The 18754-nt window shown below is 41.6% G+C and overlaps 1 protein-coding gene across 1 annotated transcript in view; it reads right to left on the reverse strand.

Annotated features, from left to right (window-relative positions):
• ATAD2B (ATPase family AAA domain containing 2B) overlaps positions 1-18754 on the reverse strand; it is a 610472-nt gene that overhangs the window by 480851 nt on the left and 110867 nt on the right. Inside the window, exon 3 of the mRNA XM_029596002.1 lies at positions 16919-16968. Coding sequence (XP_029451862.1) covers positions 16919-16968 — 50 coding nt within the window. The remainder of the gene's footprint in view (positions 1-16918; positions 16969-18754) is intronic.

Raw genomic sequence — 18754 nt, forward strand, 5'->3', positions numbered from 1 at the left:
CGAATAGGTTCTCTCCTGTGCAGGGAAGGTCCGCAAGCCTGTCCTACACCTCCAAGCTGAAGTCGGAGGCTCTGAGCAAAGCCAACCGCCTGGCGCCAATGCTCCTGGCAGCTAGGCGGGCTGCGGTCTCAAAGACGTCGTAGGTCGACCTGACCTCGTATCTATCTGCCTCCAGACCCAGCGTGTTGAGGGCCGTAAGGGACTCCTGCTGTTGCTGGGAGAGGCTCTCTGCAAAATCTTGGACTTGCTTCCACAAGTTGCAGTCATATTGTGTCATGTAGGCTGCAATAGGGGCCACCAGCCTCGCCCCCTAAAACATCTTTCTCCCAATGCCATCAAGCTCCCAGTGTTCACGCCCTGGAGGGACAGAAGCATGTGTCCGGGAGCGTCTGGCCTTTTTGAGTATGGATTCCACCACCACAGACTGGTGGGGTAAGTGCCACCGTTCAAAGCCCACTGCCTGCTGAACCAGGTAAGTTGCATCAGCTTTCCTGTTCACTGGGGCCACTGACACCGGGTATTCCCACATGCGGAGGAGGAGCTCCTTAAAGATGTCGTGGACCAGTATTGCCACAACCTCTTATGGAGCGTCGAACTGGAGGACCTCGAGCATCTTATGATAGGAGTCCTCCGCTGATAGGCATTGGAAGGGGATGGCGTCCACCATTGCCCTCACGAAGCTGGTGAAAGATAGGTCCTCGGGCGGGGAGTGACGTCATTCCTCCAGTGGGGAAGGCTCCGAGAGGGGGTTGTCGGAGAACTCGGATGATGCATCAGAGGAGTCATCTCCCCATAGGTCATAGGGGCCCTCCTCCTCACTAGGGTCCGAGCGCCGAGGGTGGGGACCGGGATGGGCACCAGGCCTGGGCCCCAAGGGCACAGAGGGCCATGGGAGCACCGACGGCATCAATGGGGCCTTGGGCATATAGGGGAGCATCGGCCGTGGAACACAGGGAGGAACCGGTGATAGCCCGGGGAACCGTGGGCAAGGGCGCCCGTGGCCTCATCCTCCTCAGAAGATTCTGGAATCGGGATCACTCCAGTGGAGGGCATCGGTGCATGATGAAGCATCGGGGGGGGGGGGGCCTCTCGGGCACCGGTTGAGTCAGTAGGGAACCAAGAAGGACATCCAGACGCTCCAGCAGGAGTGTGAGCACAGAAGGCGGAGGCAGCTCGACGCTCTGAAGGGCTTGCAGCACTGCCAATTGTACCTTGCGGTCCAACACCTCTTGGAAGTCCTATGTGGTGAGGACTGATAGAGGGGGGTGAGACTTCACTGGCACACCTTCGAAGGTGATCATGAGGGGGTATGGCGTCCAGCACCGATGCCAGTGAGGAACACCTTGGGCTAACGGGGGCCCCAGAGGATGAGACCTCCGGTAGCCGGTGCCACTTCGGTGGCAGCTTGGTGGCCGCTGATACTGCTCCGGAACCTAAACCGTGTCAGGACGGTGACCGATGTCTATTCTTCCTGGGTTTCTGGCGCGCAGCCCAGTCTTTCCCCGGCGCAGAGGACGTTGACGACCCCGAGGTGAGGGGAAGGAAAGAGACCACTGAGGATTGATCGACTTCTCTGCGATCCTTAGGCGTACTGGAGAGCAGGACCGCCAGGGGAAGAGACGGGGACGGTTCCCCACAGTCTTTAGACGTGGAGGATACAGACACTGAAGTGGAGGAGGTTTTGAAGAGCCAAAAAGGTTTTCCATTTTGTCCAGGCGAGCACGACACCCTTTGGGGGGGTCATTTGGTCGCACAAATGACACCCTCGGATGTCATGCGAGGATCCCATGCAGAGGATACAAACCTTAGGCGGATCCGTGATGGACATGGTCCGCAAGCACTGGGGCACCGTCGAAAACCCGATGCCATTGAAAAAGAGGCCGGCGCGCAGTCGATGACCAAAAGGGACCCAGAAATGGGAGTCGGGAATTGACTGCGAACTGTGGAGGCAAAAGCCAAGGGTACCTACCGGGAACCAAATGTGAAGGGGGAGCCGATAGAAAAGAAAAAACCCCCGAAAAACGCAAAACACTTCAAGGGTTTGGAGTTCCACAACCGCGAGGCTATTGCACCGTGGAAAAGAAGAGACTGAAGGGGGACCTCACGTGAACGCACGGATAGCAGGAGGCTGGGCATGCTTAGTCTGCCAAAGTTTCTAGAAACTTTGAGAAAAGTTTTCCATGCCGGGCTCAATCTGATGATGTCACCCACATGTGAGGACATGCTTGTCATAGGAGAATGGTAATTTCAATGTTGTGAGCACATCAAATGGGCTTTACTAGATCAAATGCTTGTTTAAAATGTGCAGAGATTAGAACTTTATTCCATTGTTTTGGGACTGTCCAAAAATACAAATTTTCTGAAAAAGTGCTGTCCATCAATTGGGGGTAGTAACTGGAAAATAAACTTTTTTTTTCCAGAATTTTGTTTATTAAATCATTTAGATCAACATATCTTTGTGGGTAAATATATCACAAATGTTTTTTGGCTAAGGCCTTTTTAGTTGCAAAAAAATGTATGCGTTTTAATTAGCTGACAGATTATGCTCCTACTTTTCTGGACTAGATTTCTCATACTGCAGTATCGCTCGGCCCTTCTGAAATCTTGTAAAGACTATGTAAATTTTTCCCCAAAATTTTGAATCCTTACATGAATGCTTTGCTAGAGGAATATCAAAGAATGACAGAGATCATTAACTGTTCATGTTTGGGATGGGCCACTGTGTGTTGACTTTTACTTAATAAAAATAAGCCCATAAGTGCTCTCTCTTGGGTTTTAAAAACATAAGGCTTGCCATACTAGGTCGGACCAAGGGTCCATCAAGCCCGGTATCCTGTTTCTAACAGTGGCCAAACCAGGTCACAAGTACCTGGCAGGATCTCAAGGGGTAGGCAGATTCCAAGCTGCTTATCCCAAGAATAAGCAGTGGATTTCTGCAACTCTCCCTTACTAACTGTTAATGGACTTTTCCTCCAGAAACTTGTCCAAACCTTTTTTAAATGCAGCTATACTAATACCTTTCACCACATTCTCTAGCATCGAATTCCAAAGCTTAATTATGCGTTGAAGAAAAAAGAATATTTGCTCTTATTAGTTTTAAATGTATTACCCAGTAATTTCATTGTGTCTCCCCTGGTCTTTGTACTTTTTGAAAGAGCCAACAACTGATTAACATTTACACATTCCATTCCACTCTATTTTACAGACCTCTATCATATCTCCCCTCAGCCATCTCTTCTCCAAGCTGAAAAGTCCTAACCTCTTTAGCCTTTTTCAGAGGGGAATTATTTCATCCCTTTATCCCTTTATCCTCATGGTCTCCCTTCTCTGTACCTTTTCTAATTCTGCTATATCTTTCTTGAGATGTGATGACCAGAAATGAACACAATATTCAAGATGAGATCGGCACTATGGAGCAATACAGAGGCATTATTCTCTGTTTAAATTATCCATTCATTTCCTAATAATCCCTAGCATTCTATTTGCTTTCTTGGCTGCTGCTGCACACTGAACAGAAGATTTCAACATATTTTCAACAATGGCAACTTGATTGTTGATTGTTAAAGGTAGAAAAGTGGAAAAGGGTAAAAAAAAATCTTCACTGATTTAAATGTATGACATTTCTTACATATGTACAATTACATATGTCTGTGAATAATAAAAAGTTGATTCTTTAATTGTCTAATAAGACAAACCACTTTACAAACTAAATATGGTTACTCCTCATGACCTTAAGGAAAACTGGTCAATCACAGGAGAAGGCTTGTCCAAATGTGGAAGGCCGACTCTTATGGCTGGGAACTCTTGCAGTGGACCACATACTGGCATTTTGGACAGGAGAAGTTCCAAGTCTCCTCTCCTATCTTCAGGAGTCAAAGAGGTAAAGAAATTCTTCACCAGCTCAGTGACCTGGTCCACCAGCTGCTGTGCTCTCTGGGTTGGGGCTAAAGGAGAGACACATCCTCTTCAGAAACTCATATAGAATGTTCCTCAGTTTGTTATAAAAAAAAAAGAGTTGATGCATTTGGCTCCATTGAAAGATTAGACCCAGAGACGCTCTACACCAATTTGGTTGGGCTCTGTGCCAGGGTATTCTGGTACAGTTGCTCTCTCAATGACACCAACAGTGTCATGGAAGGAATTGGAACAGACAGCTCAAGCCTCCATGCCGTGGTGCCTTACAGAGTAGGCTCCACACTGAAGCCACTATTGGCACCCTGAAAGGATTATGGTCTGGGTAAAATAGATGCATCAGTACCAAGGGGACTTTCCATACCATAAACAAAGAAGGCACCTGTGCAAACACAACTCTAATAGACATAGGTGCCGGCAATGACCCCGCAGCTGTGGGACCATGCCACTTTGTCTTCTTGTGCTTCAATGGGTTCCACCCAGCTGATGGGTCTTGATTAGGCATCTTCTTCCATGCCTATTCTGGGGCTGAGCACTTCTGTGCCTTGCTCAACTCCAAGCCTGAGGCAGATCTAGAATCCAGTGCCATAGTGGGGGAAACTTAGCCATGGAGTGGCAATATGAAAAGACCTTGCTCAACTCAGCTCAGTGTGAGCCTGAAGATGTCCTGCTCCAGGACAAAGTTTGCTTCCAATATTTAGACTCGTCTCGGTACTTAACCTTAACTACTCTTTGGAAATCCGCATCTTCCAGGCTTGATACTGTTGAGTCTTGGGGAACATATGAGCAGTTATAGCAATGAGTTATGTCATGGTCAACCTTGTAGGCATCTGTAATAAGATAGCCTGCACTAACGAAGCTGCTAATGGCTGGCTTCTTCATAGGTCTTTCTCTGGACAACATTACTATATTTTAAACAGTTTTCCTTTATTTTTTTTTCTGGTACCATTTAAAAGTGTGGATGAGAGAATACCAAGGCAGTGAGGCAAGAACAAACTCTCTAACTGCAAAGAAGCAGGCAAAAATTACAACAGAAAAACAAAAGTGTGTCACACGTCCATGCAGAAGCTCAGACGAAATTAGACTGAGGGGCTCATGAGGCAGAAAGCACAGAAACCACCGTGCATGCTCAGTAAAACTTTTACTGAGCTAGGAGAGATGGATTCATTCAGCACCATTGGATGATGTCACCACCACATCATCACTAATTTAGCGCTGCTTGTTGGCATACAGCCTTGTTCATAGGTAAGCAAACTTGCTTTCTCTATTGACAAGCAAGGCTGAATTAGCCATGACACATGGGAAATACCAAGCTGATGGTTGCACAGAGAAGCACTTACTGAAAAAGTAACCTGGCCTCACCTGTGAAGAACAGACTACTGGGTGAACAGGCTGCACAAAAATGCTTGTCCAAAACTACCTTCAACACTTGACATACTATCCAGATAATAATGGGATGTTAAGTGTATACAGATGATCAAGTTTCAGCTTTGCAAATGTCTTCAATGGAATTGGCTCTTAGGTGAGCCACTGAAGATGCCGTGGCTCTCACTTGAGAAGCCTCAACAGAGTCTGTAATCTATAGGCTAGCCAGCACTACAGTTCGTTAACCAACTGCATGGGATTTTTTGGCTACTGCCGCTCCCAGCTGATTAGGATCAAAGCATATGTACAGTTAAGAAGCTTGACGATGAGGCCAAGTCCTTCTCAAATAATATGCCAAGGCTGTCTTATAATCCAGAGTGAAGATTCTTCTCACTTTTATGTTCATGTTCAAACAGGTAAGAAAAACAATGGCTAGGTAATACAGCACCACTTTAGAAAGAGTTCACAGATCCTACCCTGTTGTGGAGAACCGAAGGTATGGTGAACATGAGACCAGGGTTTGTAATTCACAGATCCTTCAAGTAGATGCGACAGCTACAAGGACCATTACATTCCATGTGAGTAGCTGACTCCACAGGTTCAAAGGGAGGCTTCATGAGCTGAGCCAAGACATCACTAAGATCCCAAGGCACTGGAAGTTTATGTACTGGGGACTTGGAATGCCATAATCCTTTCATAAATTTGGATACCAAAGCATGGATGGAGATTAGCGCTCCTTCCACCTGCTGAGCTCTGAGATAGAAAACTTCTGACGGCCGGACCTTATAATGTACCAAGGCATACATTTAAACCTTTACTTTGTTTATTACTGTACAGTCATACATAGCCAGACAGATATAAAAAATACTCACTATATATACACATAGTATCTTGATACATCTCTCTCTCACTATATATAATATATATAGATATATAGATGTAGATATATGTATAGACACATATATGTAAATTATATAGATATATACACACACACCCAGGGATTGAAAAAATATACTCCAGTACTCTCCTCAGTTGGACTGACTAACTGTCAGTGATAACCAGCAAACAGTCCCAGCACTAGTGATGTGCCCACAAAGGTAGGAATGCTGCAGGGACAAGCATCACCACTGCTGAGAAACAGCAGCTAAGCTGGGCTGCAAGTAACAGCACTTGCTAACAGGAAGCAGCAGAACAGGATAACAAAAAACACATCCTGCCAATAAGCAGAAGCAGTGTGGTAGACTAGGATTATGGGAATTATCTCCTACCATCACTTACAAAAAATAGGTTAGAGTCATCAGGCCACAGGTAATATACATCCATCTCAAAAAAAAGAGCAGGAGGCATGAAAGGACCAACACATAATTTGCTTGGTCTCTCTCCCTATCCATCCCTGGCAGACACAAACAAACAAAACACACAAACACAATACAACACATACATAGTAATATAGCAGATGATGGCACAAAATAAATGAACCAAACTTTCCCGACTGCCCACTTATTCCTGTCCACATTGCAAGGATATCCCAATTGTCAGTCGTATAGCATGACCACTTGTAAAGTTTCTCATTATCCAGTACAAGTTTTCTTCCTCTTCATCATTTGTATGCTATTTTAGGCAGATAAGTTATACAAGATCCCCCACTTAGTTCACACTCAGCACTACTCCTTTCCCATGTCTAACCTAAATGCTTGTTATTTTGTAGATAACCAAGAAGAAAGCCTATCCTGTACATTTTTCCTGAGGCCTACAACAATTACAGTGGTGGGCACCAAGAGCCATGGAGAAGACTCTTAATTCTGTTTTGAAAACATCACAGCTCAAATAAACCAAAATGTTTCCCACACTTCTCACTGTGTTGAGCAACTGAACAAAATCTTCCTATTTCGCCAATTTCTCTAACTAGAATTTAAAAAAAAAAAAAAACTTGCTGGGCAGACTGGATGAATTACTGGGGTCTTTTTCTGCCAAAATTTACTATGTTACTATGAAAGGAGAAACTCAGAATATTTCTGTGCCCCATACAGGATAGAAAGCAAGTATTTAATCAAGAAGATCTAGTAGGATGCTATAAGGGAGCTGAGCATAGCATTCTGAAAGAACTTCTTCCCATAAAGGTCTAAAATCTGCAACTCATGTCCCAAATGTACCAAGTGAACCTTGGACATTCTGGTCCTTCTCAGAACAGATTCAATCATCACAGACTGGAATGGCAATTGGACTTTGTTGAATCCTAGAACTGCCTGGACACAGTATTTAATGTCTGCCTTCTTTTTAACAAAGTACAGAAAGCAGTCTACCACATTTTCTTTAGTACATCCTGCATAGTAGATGGGCACTGCCACCAACTCTATAGATGCACAAAACGTATCAATATGCAAAATTTAAAAAAAAGAGAGACAATGCTCATCCTCTACTTACAAATTGAAGGGAAAGGCATTAGTCATTCTCTGCACAAAAGCTAAAAAGGAATGGTCCATTTCTAGCCTTATTTAGAACTAGCTTCTTCAAAACTATATGCGGGACACCTGGACTCACCCAACTCAAAACTCCTTCAAAATAATGCATCTGTAGTCTGAGAAGGCAACAACCCTAAAGCAATCAATCACATGATCCTCAATAGAAAAACTTTAGCACTATGGTAAATTCAAATGTAACATATCAGAATGCCAAAAAGTGCACATAATATATATCCAAGACACTTTCTTTTAGAGTTGACCAGTCATAATAGGCTTCATCGTGGGAGCAAGGTTGCTATATAACTCCGCCTTATTTTTAATCATCGGTCAATGTCCATAACAATATATGTATTTTTTAAACTTTTTTCATTTGCAATTAATGTGACTTATCTTAAGAATCACCGCTGATATTATTGAGCTCTGAAGCCTTGAATTCTTAACACGCCCGACATGGGTCCATGTTTCGAACGTTGCCGTTCTTTATCAAGGGCTAAAGATCAGCGTCTGTGAGATGAAGAAAATATTATCTCAAAGGTTGATAATGACAATTCTAAAGAAATAAAAAATAATTACATGAATTTTGGTGGACAAAACTTCTATGTTAAAGGAGACAGCCGGTAACTTACTGTACTTGTAGTCTTTTGGATCTTAAATCTTAAATATGGCGTTTCCGCATTCTGTTTCCTGTGACAGCACTGGAAACGTCAGCCTTATAAATATGCATTGATGACATAAATGATCGCAATCAGGTTAACGTATACCATTTGACAGCTATGTTTAAGCCATTAGGTTGGACTGAATTTAATCTATAGATCCATTGTTGTTCTCTATAATTGAGAATAGCCTTGGCGTTGCCACCCCTCGGATTTATATGAACTAATTCGATGACACACCATTTGATGTCTTGAAAGCTATGATGATATTGCATGCAATGAGATACAATCGAGGCTTGAAGTTTGGAAGTAGCAAGGCAACTGTGATGTTCCGTGAGTCTAGTCTTGATGGAACGCTTGGTTCTCCCTACATAAAGGAGGGGACATGGACACTGTAACATATAAATAACGTTTAGTGGAAGCACAATCTGTGTAATCGTAGGCAGTATAGATTTTCCCTTTAAGATCAGTCCATGTAGTGCGGGTAATGGCTTGGCTGCAAAATGAGCATTTATTGCAAGTCCAATGACCAATATTGGTGCGATCCAAAACAGTAAGTGATTCAGGTAAATAAGAGTGAATTAATAGATCTTTCAAATTTTTGCCTCGATTGTAAGCAATTATGGGTCTGTTATGAAAAATTGAGTGCATTTTTAAGGTTGGCCAATTATAAAAAAACTTAATTCAGAAATTTGTGGTGAAAGAATGGAATACGGCAAAACACGTTAATGGAATTTCTTCTGAATGTTTGTTGTCAAGAAGTAGCCAATCTTGTTCTGCATTGTAAGCCCGTTTATATGCAAGCTTTACATATTTAATAGGATAGCCGCGTTGTAAAAATTTATGAATCATAAATTGTGACTGTGTAATGAAATCAGCCTCATGTGAACATAAGCAGCGAAGCCGAAGAAACTGGCTAAAGGGTAAATTTTTGCGTAAATGAAATGGATGAAAACTGGAAAAATGTAGATAAGTGTTTCTAGCACAAGATTTAACAAAAATGTTAGAAATCAAATATTGATCTTTTTTGATAAGAATGTCCAAGAATTCAATTTCCTGAAAATCATAAGGTATGGTGAATTGTAGGTGACGGTCCAATGAATTTAATCATTGTAAAAAAGATATTAATGAAGATTCATCAGAGTTCCAAAGGAAAAAAACATCATCAATATAACGATATACTTATTTAAGTTCACTTAGAGAATAGCCACTGCCATTAGCAATGGTTACATGGAATAGACTTAGTTTTTGGGTACTTGCCAGGTTCTTATGGCCTGGATTGGCCACTGTTGGAAACAGGATTCTGGGCTTGATGGACCCTTGGTCTGACCCAGTATGGCATGTTCTTATGTTCTTACCAATGGGAGACATTCTTGAATTCAGGCGCACCATACAAAAACATTTTTTCAAAAGCTGCAACGTATAAATTTGCTATGCTGGGGGCCATGGTGGCCCCCATAGCGGTACCTTGAATCTGCTTGTAAAAATTATTTTGAAAAATAAAATAATTTTCCGTGAGAGCCAGTTGTGCCAACCTTAAAATAAAATCCAAAAGGTATACGATGAGTTCTTGGTCTTTGTTCCAGAGTGTCTAACACAATTGTTAAAGCTGCTGTTTGTGGAATATTCTTGTAGAGAGCTTGAATGTCCAAAGTAACTAGTATGGAATTTTGTGCATTGTGTATAAATTGCAAATTGTTGAGCATGTGTTTGGTGTTTTTTTAAAAAGATGCTGCTTGTGGTATGAAAGGTTGCAAAACATAATAAACGAAAATGGAGAGTGGTTCAAGAATATACAGTGGTTACTATTGGTCTTCCGGGAAGGTCCCAAATGTTCTTATGGACCTTAGGTACCATATATGTGGTGGGTATTGTTGGTGAATCATTTGATAAAAATCTACGTTCTCTTTGGGTTAAGAAGCTTTGAATCATGGCTTCTTCAAGAACGATTGATATTGTATCTTTCAACATAGAGGTAGGATCTTGCTGTAATTGTAAATAACTAGATGAGTCACTTAAGTGTATCATTACTTTATGAATATAGTCTCCTTTATCCATAAGCACTATGGCGCAACCTTTATCTGCCTGTTTGATGACGGCAGATTTTTCATCTCTCAACGATTTTTAACGCCATATTTTCTTCTCTGGATAGATTATAACGTGAAGAAATTTAATGTTGTTCTAACAGACTTAAATCTCCAAGAATCAAATTAATAAATGTTTTAATGGCTGGATCAATGGTACCCGGAGGGAGCAACTGGAATTTAGGTGCTACAACTGAAAGATCACAAGCAGTTTCCTGTTGTGCAAAATATAATGTTATTTGTAGTTTCCTGAAAAATTGATATAGCTGGCATCTGGTTTTGAATGGATCGTAATGATGATATGGAACAAATGAAAGACCTTTTGTAAAACTGAATTCTGCGTAGCTGTTAAATTAAACCGTGATAAATTGATTATGATTGATTAGGATTCTGATTCTGGGAACGTGTCCACGGACGCTGATCCGTGTCTGGCCAAGAAGATTGTCGAGGATTTCGAAAAAAACATCGTCCTTGTGAATGAGAAGTGGTTCTGTAGTTACCGCGTCTGTAATCAGATGAATGATGGAGTGGATAATTAGCTGAAGATGATTGTTGTTCTTCAGAACTGGAGGACGATTCATCGGAAGATCCCGCAAAAGCTACTTTTCTGGGTTTGTTGGCCGTGGTTTTTCTCTGCCAAGGATAAATGTTCCCAGAAGAATAGTCTTTTTCATCTCATTTGAATTTAGAAACCTTAGTGCACCGTAATTCTTTTTTACAAGAACACCAACAAGCTATAGAGAAATTTAATCTCAATTCAAGTGTCAATGGATTCTTGTTGTTTTAAAGTAGATAAAGCTTCATCGCAAGTGAGTCTAATGGTGTCAGCAAGTTTATTAGTTGTTTCTACTAGAAGGAGCATGATATCCAGGGAACATTTATTTAATATTGCCATCCAACGTTGTACAAACTCATTTTCAGGGTATATGGAGGGTTCAAGGTTAATGCGTAAGCCTCTTGGGATCATCTCCGTCTTTATATACTGTAATAAGGTTGCTGAATGTAATTCAGCCCTCACTAATCTTTGCTATTCATTGGCCAATTTTGACCAAGATTTATTTGTTCCAACTTCAGAGGAATCATTGAAGAGTAAAGTACCCTTTAAAGCCTCAGCAATGTGCTGTTCCGAATAACTAATATCATTAATATCTTCATTAATATATTGATGATGTTTTTTTCCTTTGGAACTCTGATGAATCTTCATTAATATCTTTTTTACAATGGTTAAATTCATTGGAAAGTCACCTACAATTCACCATACCTTATGATTTTCAGGAAATTGAATTCTTGGACATTCTTATCAAAAAAGATCAATATTTGATTTCTAACATTTTTGTTAAATCTTGTGCTAGAAACACTTATCTACATTTTTCAAGTTTTCATCCATTTCATTTACGCAAAAATTTACCCTTTAGCCAGTTTCTTCGGCTTCTCCGCTTATGTTCACATGAGGCTGATTTCATTACACAGTCACAATTTATGATTCATAAATTTTTACAACGCGGCTATCCTATTAAATATGTACAGCTTGCATATAAACGGGCTTACAATGCAGAACAAGATTGGCTACTTCTTGACAACAAACATTCAGAAGAAATTCCATTAACATGTGTTTTGCCGTATTCCATTCTTTCACCACAAATTTCTGAATTAAGTTTTTATCATTGGCCAACCTTAAAAATGCACTCAAGTTTTCATAACCGACCCATAATTGCTTACAATCGAGGCAAAAATTTGAAAGATCTATTAATTCACTCTTATTTACCTGAATCACTTACTGTTTTGGATCGCACCAATATTGGTCATTGGACTTGCAACAAATGCTCATTTTGCAGCCAAGCCATTACCTGCACTACATGGACCGATCTTAAAGGGAAAATCTATACTGCCTACGATTACACAGATTGTGCTTCCACTAACGTTATTTACATGTTACAGTGTCCATGTCCCCTCCTTTATGTAGGGAGAACCAAGCGTTCCATCAAGACTAGACTCACGGAACATTGCAGTTGCCTTGCTACTTCCAAACTTCAAGCCCTGATTGTATCTCATTGCATGCAATATCATCATAGCTTTCAAGACATCAAATGGTGTATCATTGAATTAGTTCATATAAATCTGAGGAGTGGCAACGCCAAGGCTATTCTCAACTATAAATAACAACAATGGATCTATAGATTAAATTCAGTCCAACCTAATGGCTTAAACATAGCTGTCGAATGGTATACAATAACCTGATTGCTATCATTTACGTCATCAATGCATATTTATAAGGCTGACGTTTCCGGTGCTGTCACAGGAAACAGAACGCGGAAACGCCATGTTTGAGATTTAAGATCCAAAAGACTACAAGTACAGTAAGTTACCGGCTGTCTCCTTTAACATAGAAGTTTTGTCCACCAAAATTCATGTGATTATTTATTTTTTTATTTCTTTAGAATTGTCATTATCAACCTCTGAGATAATATTTTCTTCATCTCACAGATGCTGATCTTTAGCCCTTAATAAAGAACGGCAGCGTTCAAAACTTGGACCCATGTCAGGCGTGTTAAGAATTCAAGGCTTCAGAGCTCAATAATATCAACGGTGATTCTTAAGATAAGTCATATTAATTGCAAATGAAAAAATCTTTAAAAAATACATATATTGTAATGGACATTGACCGATGATTAAAAATAAGGCGGAGTTATATAGCAACCTTGCTCCCACAATGAAGCCTAGTATGACTGGTGAACTCTAAAAGAAAGCGTCTTTGGATATAGATTATGTGCACTTTTTGGCATTCTTATATGTAACAACCCTAAAGCTACAGGCTCAGTGGACTTCCAAGTGAACCTTCTTAGGCACTGAGTCCAATTAAGGCTAGGCAGCTAGAAAAACTTTGATCACCAAAGTTGTTGTGCTTCAATTCTTTGCAGATGGCACTGAAACTGAGTGTTTGTGCTGGTCTGCTTGATACTAGGGCATAGTATCAAGCAGACCACTACTGGTTAGCTCAGTATCAATACAGTGCCCAGTAAAGGCACCTATAACTCAGATGTTGACTGAGGGCCTTAAGAATTTTGTCCAGCTCCTTTCTCAAAAACCATTGAAAACAGCACCAAAATGGCATTAAGCAGGGGAGGTCTTGTCCTCCTAGGTAACCAGCAGGGATGTACTAATAGCAACTGTATTGACTACTGAAGTTAGGCACATGCAGGTCTCAGTCTGGGAGGCTGACCTAACCTCCTAAGGCAGTTTTTTTAAAAGATGGAAAGCAATTTCTCTGCTCTTGGATCTTTGCACAGAAAAAGAACAGTGCCGACATTCTGGCACATTCACTTGATACTCAGTGCTGTACGTTCTTTCATCCGAGCCCAACAGAAGAACCTCTCTTCTGTGCCAAGAGGTATGAATAGGAGTTTTCCTTACCTTCTGGACCTATGATAAATCTAAAGCTGAGTGAGACTCTCTCGATGACAATGCATTTAGCCAAGGCTCAATGCAGCTCTATATTCTTTCGATGTTGATGCCTTCTGTGCTAATATGGTTACAAGAGACATTTTTCTGGTGGCAAAGATGCTCTGAGGCTTCAATTTCTGAAGCTTGATTGCTCACAGATGTCATGTAGGGCCAATGCCACAATCAGAGATAATATACTCTAGGCCCAGATATCACATTTATTTATTTAGATTTATATTACACTTTTTTTTTTTTAGGGGGGGGCACTTCAAAGTGGATTTCATTCAAGTACTGTAGATATTTCCCTATCCCCAGAGGGCTTACAATCTAATTTTGTACCCGAGGCAACGGAGAGTACAGTGTCTTGCCCAAGGTCACAAGGAGTGACACTGGGATTTTAACCTTGGTTTCCCTGGTTCATAGCCCACTGCTCTAACCACCAGGCTGCTACTCTACTCCACATACAAATTTCATGATAGTTGGCAATTGACATCGTGAAGTTACAACAGGGGTAGTGCTATTACTCTTCACCAATATCTTGAACAAAACCGTTGCTGCAGACTTAAAGGTCGAAAGGTTCATGGTAAATAAGGCCAGTCAAGGCTGTAACGAAAAGGCTGCACACCAATGTGGGAAAAAGCTTGAGGCCAAGCTACTGTAAGGAAAATAAGGAACTCAGAAGAGCCTGGAGGAAAGCTAATTAAGAAAATATCTCCAAGTATGGACAGAAGTCACTGCAGATAATGGAAAAGAAAGAACTAAGGAGGCCCCACATGAAGACTGCTACACCGGAATTCCTAGAAAGGCCTGGAAAGACTTTTCCAGAACTCTCCGATACCATCTATGATAGCTATTGAGTGCCATCACCCACTTGCACAGCTGACACATCCTGCTTGTCATCAGAGAACTAAACCTATTTAAAGTTTTTAATCGAGAAAGAACCAGTATTGCTAGATACCCATGTACTTCAGAAATACAAAAAACACAGTGAGCCAATATTCAAAAAAAGTCATAAAATGGATAATTCTACCTAGCTAAAGTTAGCCGGATAAATTATCAGGGATATTCAACAAGATAAATGTCCAGCTGAATATCACCAAATAAAGTTATCCGGCTAAATGTAGCCGTATAACTTTGAAATTTAACCAGCTCAATTTGAATATCGCTAGTTAGGTTCCAAAATTATACGGGCACCTATAACAGAATAACTTTCTTCTTTAAGAAAATAAGTGCCATGCTGGGTCAGATCAAGGTCCATTAGGTCCAGCATCCTGTGTCCAACAATGGCCAGTCCTGGTCACAAGTATGTGACAGATCCCCAATAGTTGAGCAGCCGGTTAAGTGAAAATGCTGTGCTTACAGAAAGAAAGAAAAAAAAAGAAAAAAGGCTGCAGTGCACCAACTCTATCCTCCCCCCACCCCAGTGAAACATATCATCCCTGTCAGGCAAGCTTCCCTCCCTCTCCCCCCCCCCCCCCCCCCCAAAAAAAAGCAAACGGTAGCAGGCCTATATGCTCGAAATCCCATTATCCTCTTGCCCCCCCTAAAAAAATTTAGGAATTGGCAAAAATAGTATATCTTGGCAATCTTATCTTCTCCATTTCCCAGTCAATCCATCTCAACTCCCCATACCTCTAACTGCAATTGAGAGCTAGGAAGCAGACCCCATCACCTGACATTGCTTATGCGAGCGGCATGGCTGTCAAAACAATTCAGGATGTACTGGGAGCTTATTCCTTGTTCCTGATTCCAGTCAGAGGCATGGCGAATATCGGGTGAAGTGGAAGGGTATGAGACAGGTTAATGGGGGGGGCGCAGTAGTAGTGATTTATTTATTTATTTAACGCTTTTATATACCGGCATTCTTTGGGAGTATCACATCACTTTACATTCAACATGAACTTAGCTTAACACGCTTTACAGAAAACTGTATAAATATGATAAATTAGAAGCTGGGTGGTTAGATAACTATGTACAGAGTAGTTCGAATTTTACAGACAAATGGAACAAAATAGTAACTGGATAGCTAGGTAATTATATACAGTGTAAGAGGTTATCAGGTTATTCAGACTATACAAAAGGTAAGACGATATGCGGACATTGCATACTAAATGCAGAGTAGGCAGGAAATGTGGATACACTAGGGCCAGGCATGGCAGGGGAATTTGTGGACAGGATAGATGGAGGGGCGGGGGGGGGATTAGGTGTATGCCTGTTTAAACAGCCAGGTCTTTAATTTCTGCTTAAGTTTCTTTGGACAGAGTTCTCGGCGTAGATCAGCTGGCATAGTGTTCCATAGAGTGGGACCGGCTATGGAAAGTGCACGAGCTTTTGTGGTTGCAAGGTTAGTGAGTTTGGGAGCAGGGGTACGTAGAGTGGCCAGGTATTGATTTCTGGTCGGTCTTGAGGTGGTGTGGAATAAAATGGAGTCATTGAACCAGTTTATGTCGGGATTATGTAGTGCTTTGTGGATGATGGAGAGGGTCTTGTATTGGATACGGGAAGCAATAGGGAGCTAGTGTAATTCCTTGAGGACAGGTGATATGTGTTCATGCTATGTGATCATGCATATGTGATCTTGCCTAGGTATACTTATCTTGCTAATTCCTCAACATTTGGGGGGGGGGGGGGGAAGAAGAGGGGATGATGTATTTTGAGCATGTAAGACTGGTACCTTTTTGGGGGGTGGGGAGAGGCTAGTACAACATGAGCATGTGTTAGTTTGGGGTAACGGGTGGGGAATCAGACCCGTAGGACTTAACCGTATAACTTGGTTAACAACTGCACTCAAAAAAACACTATTCATTTGGCTAGATTTAAACTGGATAGTGACTTATCTGGATAACTTGTGAGTCATCTAAATGCCTTTAAATATTGGCCTTGATATATGCAGTTTTACTTTATTACAAATATTCAGTTTTTGTATTTTCAAATTGAAATAATACAATAAAATATATAATAGCATATAAGCAAATTGAGCAACATCAGTCAAAATACTTACATAAACTAGCATGCCCATTTGGCAATGAAGCACCAGACTGAGGATTTAGCCTATAAGACAAATATTTAATTATGAAATACAACTAATGGCAACAGTCAATACATTCAAAGTAAAGAATTGGTGCACATCAGACAATCAGATAACCGCATTTGTAGCAGAGGTCAAGGATATTATATTGAGGCCGTGATACTCTTTATTGAACCAATAAATAAATTCCACATAACAGTTTGAACATTAGCATTTCCCTTATTCCTGGGATCAGTACAGTAAAAGTTTTAACCTAGAAATGCCAGCATTCTACAACTATATCATAATGAAATGTTATGTAATGACAGGTGTTTAACATGTACTGTATGTATCTAAACTAGGGCTTCCCAAATGTTTAGAGTGTGTAACACCATTTTAGCACTTGAAAATTCTTATGACTGCAGAAGAAGACCAAAATAAAATTAGGAGGAGTGTCGTCCCCTTTCAACAAACACTCCACTCTCACCATCTCTGCATGCCAACTGATCAGGATTCTCAACCTCCATTCTCTCCAGTCTATCCCTTTTTCTCAACATTTGCTCCTCCAGTGGACCTCCTCCCCCCTCCAGTGGAAACCCCTATCTCCCTCTGCCCATCCAGCTGATGCCTTCTTACATCGTCCATCCCCTCTCTCTTATCATCTCCAGCCCTTTTTGCATTCCTCCCAGTTGATCCTCTCTCACCTCGAAGCCCTTCTCATAACACCCAACTAATCCTATCATCCCCTCCCTCTCCCAGTCTCATTGCCTCCCTTCCTTCACATTTCCCCCAGTTGATCCTGTCTCACCCACAGCTCCTCTCTTACATCCCCTAGTCAATCTTCTGTCATTTCCCCCTCTCTCGCCCTCTATAGCCAATCCCCCTCTACCTGATCCAACCTTCAAATCCATCCTGCTCTTCAAACAGCCTTTCCTCCAGACATCCTCTTGGCCAGGGTCAACAGTAGGTGGATAACTGGTGTGAAGAGAAAGCAAAATTGCTTACCTTGTTATAGGTGTTATCCCAGGACAGCAGGATGTAGTCCTCACATATGGGTGACGTCACTGACAGAGCCCTATTGCGGGAAAACTTTCTGTCAAAGTTTCTAGAAACTTTTGACTGGCACTGTGAGGCCATTGAGCATGCCCAGCATGCCATGATATTCTCTGCCACAGGGGTCTCACTCTAGTCTCGTATGCAGCAATAAGCTTTAGCAAAAAATAAAATAAGAAAACGTATCTGACCCAACTCCACGGGGTGGCGGGTGGATTTCGTGAGGACTACATCCTGCTGTCCTGGGATAACACCTATTACAAGGTAAGCAATTTTGCTTTATCCCAGGACAAGCAGGATGCTAGTCCTCACATATGGGTGATTAGCAAGCTAGAGGCTGAGTTATTTCATAATGAAGCAACAGTGAAGTATCGTTGCTGAAAATGAGTCAGCCGAAGATGACAGCAGGATGGATGTAGAAGGAGTTGGAGTTAAACTGGAAACAAGTTCTTTAAGACAGATTTGTCCGTAGGCTAAAATCTTGTCGTCCTTCTTTGTCCAAACAGTAGTGAGCTGCAAAGGTGTGAAAAGAACTCCATGTTGCTGCTTTACATAAGTCAAGTATTTGCACTGAACGATAGTGTGCTACTGAGGTTGACGTTGCCCTTACTGAATGTGCCTTTACTCGCCCTTGGAGAGGAAGGCCTACTTTTTCATAGCAAAACTGTATGCAATCTGCTAACCAGTTGGACAGAGTATGTTTACTAGAGATGTGAATCGTGTCCTCGATCGTCTTAACGATCGATTTCGGCTGGGAGGGGGAGGGAATCGTATTGT

Source organism: Rhinatrema bivittatum, chromosome 3 (assembly GCF_901001135.1).
Source record: "Rhinatrema bivittatum chromosome 3, aRhiBiv1.1, whole genome shotgun sequence".
Taxonomy (NCBI): Eukaryota; Metazoa; Chordata; class Amphibia; order Gymnophiona; family Rhinatrematidae; genus Rhinatrema; species Rhinatrema bivittatum.